The sequence below is a fragment of the Mustela nigripes genome, chromosome 6, assembly GCF_022355385.1.
Source record: "Mustela nigripes isolate SB6536 chromosome 6, MUSNIG.SB6536, whole genome shotgun sequence".
In the NCBI taxonomy this organism is placed as follows: Eukaryota; Metazoa; Chordata; class Mammalia; order Carnivora; family Mustelidae; genus Mustela; species Mustela nigripes.
This window is the reverse complement of record NC_081562.1, coordinates 58850755-58856754: the sequence shown is the minus strand read 5'-3', so window position 1 is coordinate 58856754 and position 6000 is coordinate 58850755. Positions and strand designations below refer to the sequence as shown.

The 6000-nt window shown below is 41.8% G+C and overlaps 1 protein-coding gene across 1 annotated transcript in view; it reads right to left on the bottom strand.

Annotated features, from left to right (window-relative positions):
- Positions 1-2233: 2233 nt before the first annotated feature.
- DERA (deoxyribose-phosphate aldolase) overlaps positions 2234-6000 on the bottom strand; it is a 114489-nt gene continuing 110722 nt past the window's right edge. The window contains exons 8-9 of the mRNA XM_059402671.1: positions 3174-3323; positions 2234-2856 (exon numbers count right to left, since the gene is read on the bottom strand). Of these exons, the coding sequence (XP_059258654.1) occupies positions 2800-2856; positions 3174-3323 (207 nt within the window). The 3' untranslated portion in view covers positions 2234-2799. The remainder of the gene's footprint in view (positions 2857-3173; positions 3324-6000) is intronic.

The window sequence follows — 6000 nt, the reverse complement described above, 5'->3', positions numbered from 1 at the left end:
AAGCCCTGGCTATGTTTTGTAAACTATTTCACAGCCAAAATATGGACCCAAGTTCTGGTCTCAGCTCTGAGTTTCTACATGGTCTTACGTACATGACCTCCCCATTTGGACTCTTTTCTTTCATAAAGAATAATAGTTATAGTTAGAAATACATATTCTCTAAAGTCTCTTTAAGCCTCCAAATTATATGATTTGTTGTTTAAAAAGTAACTTTAAGGCCTCAGATGCTTTAATGAGCAATTGGGACAACTGGTTCGGGGGTTGCTTTATTGACTTGGCTTTAAACACAGGACATGGCCCTCATTTTCTGATGGCCTAAGCATTTGCTGCTTATGTTCTGAAGTACACAGATTGGCTTGTAGTAAATCACAGTCACCTCGAAAATGACCTCTTCCTCTTATGTTTTCATAGCAATCAACATTTACTAGGGTCTTCCTATTAGAGTCATCTGTGTTACATTTGATTTCAAGAGTCAGGTAAGGGGCATACATTCCTGATGAAGAGCCTGAGAGTCCTTGGATAAATTGTCCCCCAAAATATAAGATTACATACCTTCAGATCAGGCCATGCTCATCAGCCTCTAATAGGTTGGAGGGACTCACTGTCTTAATTTCCTATGTGAATCTATAATTGTCCGCAGGGGTCAATTTCAGTGGATGCCTCATATAAATCAGAATTGAAGATAATGATGCCTATTCACTTGATCAACTAAAATGACCAGCTGGGTTTAATGGGAGGAAAACAGAAACCCCTGTGAAACTGGAATAGCTGCAAAGGTGATAGAATGTAATTATTTTTCTGCAAAGTTTCTTCTCTAAAGGTGACTGGCCGTTGTGCTATGGGCACCTGGGCTGCCATGTTATGAGGGTGGATGTGGCATTCAGAGCTACTGACCATATCCGAAGGTGTAAGTCAAGAGTCCGCTTTCTGCCAAGGGAATGGGGGAAAGCAGGATTTCTTCTCCTTTCTTATTTTAGTCATTTCCTTTACAGTTGGAGAGGAGCTTTGGGGACTTGCCTAATTGATTCCCGAGAGACAAATTCTAATTTAGATTGCTACAAAAGTGTTTTCTCTTTATAGCCATAAAACATTTTCTAGAATTTGTTGTAATCATCCTTAGGGTAATATAATTTTAGGTCTGAAAGGACCTTGATAGTACCTGCCCAACCCCTCTCTTCTACAGATGAAGCAGCTGAGGTCCAGAGATGTGAACTGACTGGACCAAGGTCATAGGGCTAGAATGAGGGAGAGGCTGGCTACCATCCCACAATCAGAAGGTGAAACCAAAATGGATGCCCAGGCTGCGGTCTCCTGCTTAGAAGTAGCTGGAGACTCACTCCACAAAAATCCCCTTAAAAAAAAAAAAAAAAAGAAAGAAAGAAAACGTGAGTTCTATCATGCAGGAAAGGGGCTAGCTAGCAAAAATGGCAGACGGGGAAAACTGGGAGGGACAGGGAGTCAAGGAACAAGTAGCCCACAAAGCAGATGACCCTTCCTCAGAGCCGACAGTGAGCTCTGATGATGAGCCTGTGTGTGCTGAGGAACAGTGGATCCCCCCTCGGGTGACTGTACACACTCGGGAGCCAGAATGTCAGCCTGGGCTTGATTCTTAACTCTGCTGTTCCTGAGCTCTGTGATCTTTGACCAGTTGCTTCAACTCTCTGTGCCTCAGTCCCTCGTCTGTATAAAAAGGGCGATAACATCAACACTGTCACAAGGATTAAATAAGGATTAAATACATTGATCTATGCAAAGAGCTTAGCATGTGTTAAGTGCCATATTACTGTTGGCTATTTTTGCCCCTATTCACTATGCCAGAAAATCTTAAAAGTTTCAAGATACAGTTGTATTCATTAATAGTGTTATTGAAGTGCCTTTTGATTTAAATACACAGACTCTATTAGACAGATTCAGAAAGACATTGCTAAAATCTCTATGTTTAATGGATTCATTTTTTAGTAGGTATTGTTACAATTCAAAGTGTTTTGTGTTTTTTTTTTCAAAAAAATAAACTACAGGGATTTTTTTTTTTTTTAAAGATTTTATTTATTTATTTGTCAGGGACAGAGGGAGAGAGAGCGAGCGAGCACAGGCAGACAGAGAGGCAGGCAGAGGCAGAGGGAGAAGCAGGCTGCTTGCCGAGCAAGGAGCCCGATGTGGGACTCGATCCCAGGACACTGGGATCATGACCTGAGCCGAGAGCAGCCGCTTAACCAACTGAGCCATCCAGGCGTCCCCTACAGGGATTTTTTATTTTAAAAATGCAATAGCCATAATATCATGAAACGATGACAGAGGTTTCATTAGCAAAACAACTAATCAAAGAGTGTATGTGTTGCAAAAATCAAAAGACAGATTTTCTTGGCAGGAAATTAGTGCCAAGTCAGTGACTTCTGAAGTCATACGAGTACGGCCAGCAGCTCAGGATGCTGCATTTTCTTTCAATAAGGCACGTTTCTTGGGCAGTTTAACATTTTTTTTCTCCTTGGAATTTAATGTTGTCAAAGCTATCATTAATATTTTACTCCAAATTTTTAAGAGAAAATCTTCACAAAATTAACAATACAGATCTTCAAGTAATTAGGACTACTTTAGTGTTGCCTGAAAAGAATATCATATACAGATTAGTTGTTGTTTTTTTCTTTCACTCTTTGAATTAAATTCAGTGAAAGTTTTAAGGGAAAAAAAGTCAGTTACCTATCCATTCCCTCACATTTTAATCAAACAATTTTCGCAATTACATAGAAAAACACATTTTAAACATTGCTATAAAGAACTCTCCTGGAACTGGTCACTGACTTAAGACATCGGAAGATCATGATAGGCCGCATATCTTCCAGTCACGTGATGGTAAATCTGTGAGGAAAATCAGAGTTTGGCTAATTAATAATTATCATGCATCATATATATCAATTAATAATTATACTATTAAATAATAATAATTGTAAATCATGTTTCATTATAAAGCCCCATATTATTTTGCATTTCAGCAGATTCTCCATTCAACCTGCTTCAGGTGGAAGTTTGCTTGGACGAAAGCAGAAGTTTGGGTGCAATGAGGTAAATCAGATGAGTTGCTTTCTCTGGTTCTCATAGCCCAACAGGGAATGTTTCATTTCTTTCTCAAAAACACACTTGTCGATCTGTCATAAGGACAATGGATTACTACACACCTGTCTCTCAATGTCCGAAAGCAGCGTACTGGCGCCTATTCGGAAGAGTTCTGGCGTCAGCCATTCATCGCCCAGCTCCTCCTTCACGAGAGAGAGCCAAGCAAGGGAATCCTTGGCATTGCGGATGCCTCCTGCTGGTTTAAAGCCTACCTACAAGGGAAGGTGGGAAAGAGAACAAGGTTTATTATCACTGGAAATCTTTAAAAAATGGTACTGCAGGGGCACCTGGGTGGTGCCTGGGTTAAAGCCTCTGCTTTTGGTTCAGGTCACGATCTCAGGGTCCTGGGATCGAGCCCCACATCGGGCTCTCTCCTTAGCGGGGAGCCTGCTTCCTCCTCTCTCTCTGCCTGCCTCTCTGCCTACTTGTGATCTCTGTCAACTAAATAAATAAAATCTTTAAAAAAAAAAAAAAGATACTGCATGGGTGCACCTGGGTGGCTTAGTTGGTTGAGCTTCCAACTCTTGGTTTTGGCTCAGGTCAGGATCTCAGGGTTCCAGGATCCATACCCTCGTCAGGCTCCACACTCCGCATAGAGTCTGCAGGAGAGTCTCTCCCTCTGCTCCTCCCCCTGCTCATGCACACTCTTGCTTTCACTCCCTATCAAAACTGAATCAAATCCTTAACAACAAAAAAATGGTACTGCGTTAATATAGGATCTCAATTCCCTCTCTCTCTTTTCAAAGATTTTATTTATTTGACAAAGAGAGAGAGACACAGCAAGAGGGGGATCACAAGCAGGGGGAGTGGGAGAAGGAGAAGCAGGTTTCCCACGGAGCAGGGAGCCCGATGAGGGGCTCGATCCCAGGACCCTGGGATCATGACCTGAGCCAAAGGCAGACGCTTAAAAAGTAGTCACCCAGGCATCCCAACTCTCCCTTTTTTTTAAAGTCTATTTCACTTCACCCAGCATAAGAGCTTAGATCACTGACTCACGCCCATTCACACTACAAAATGACTTTTCCAAGATTAATGGAAAGAATGTCACTGCTTCTAAGGAGACACTAATGAGCGTTAATAACCCTCATTAACATTGCACTTATTGGAAAGTCATAAACTTCAACCATCTAGACTATAGCTGTGAACTGGGGATAAACAAGAGAGGTGTCAATAAATAAGGAAAACAGAGATCACAAAAGCCCATTCGTCCTACATTTCTACAAGTAAGCCTGTCTAGTCACCTCTCAGCCCTTCATCCTGAGATGCAAAAGGCACACTCATGTACTGAAAATAAGAGAAGAGAATCAGGGAGACCACACGAACCAAACTGGCAGCAATCAGGGAGGAGAGTTGACAGTTATTTTCACCAACTTTAGTGTAAGGACTTTTTTCCAAGTCGTAAGTGGAAAGAGTTCTATGAAGCAGCCAGAGCAGTCGAAAAAGCACAGCAGAAAAAGACAGCGTAGGAGCTCTTCACAGTTCAGTAGTCTTTGAAGGTGAACATAAAACAGCACGACTCAGCCAATAACTGATGTTTACAAATGATGTCCCTGAGTCCATTAGAAATGGATAAATGTGTTCTATAAACAGTAAAACCTGCTTATCTGGATTTACTTGTCTCAAGAACTTGAATCCAGTAGAGGAGAGAATCTACAGACAGGAACAATCGAGAAAACATAGCACAGCCCAAGAACTAAAACTCAGGCGTTTGAACCCTGAGAGCCATTGATTCAATAGGTAGCCCCAACATGGGGTTAATGGCTTTAAGAATGCTAAACAAGAGAGACAATAAATGAATGGTCCCATACATGCTTGAAAACTCAGGGTTAACCTGGACGCCGCCATTTTCCCCACTACACCACACACAATCAATCAACGGTCAAGTCCTCCCAATCTTCCCACCTTAACTTCTGTAGGTCGCCCCACCCCCACACGCTTCCTTCATCCTCTCACTTCTGCTGGTTTAGTTTAGACCCTCATTGGTTCTCCCTAACATCGGTCAGTCTCTTGTTTGGTCTCCCTGCCTCAGTCACTCATCGCCACACAGCTAAGCAGCAGCCGTCCATTGATCCTAACCCTACCTGCCTATTACCCAGGAGCTCAGGAGGCTCTGAAAGACTATAGGGACATGGGGTGAGTATGGGAGATACATAGGATGAGACTAGTATGAATAGGCCCCCCAAATCAATTAGCTGGTATTAGCATACATGTTAATCATAAGCGCATTTCTGTCAATTAGGCTATGCTGCATATAGATTTTTCTATACAGTTCAGTTGTGTCAGCAAGTCTGTTTGGCAACATTTCTAAAGAGAGGTTCTAGCATAAGTTTATCCTTTTTTTTTTTAAGGGAGAGAATATGGAAAACATAAATCTGCAATGAAATCAGTTATGAAATATTAAACCTCTGCTGCTCAGAGTGACACTAATCATGGTCTGGAAGACGGCCCATCAGATTTTAAAACACCCCTTAAATCAATGATGTAGAAAGTTTACAGTGTGAGGGCTTCCCAGGCAACTTGTCAACAACCTGAGAGGATGCTCCTGATTTGCAGATACATACACAGGTCCTCACTGTGTGAAATCAAACGTGACTCAAATGAATGGGATTTGACTTGCATCTGTCTGTTTCCTAATAAAACTGGGATGAACTTTGTTTATTACCTGAGGAAGAGGCCCATACAATTAAAAACAAGCACTGAGAGGCAGCAAAGAGTCCCTTCTTACTACACTCTGGCCTAGAACATGGAGCACTTAAAACTTTTATTGAAATTCTTTGCTTGTTGTCCTGAGCTCTCCTGGGAAGGGCCTTGCTCATTTTGCATCCTTGTTAACAGAGGGTAACATGGCACACAGTTAACTACTCGGAACATGTTTGTTGAGAACACAGC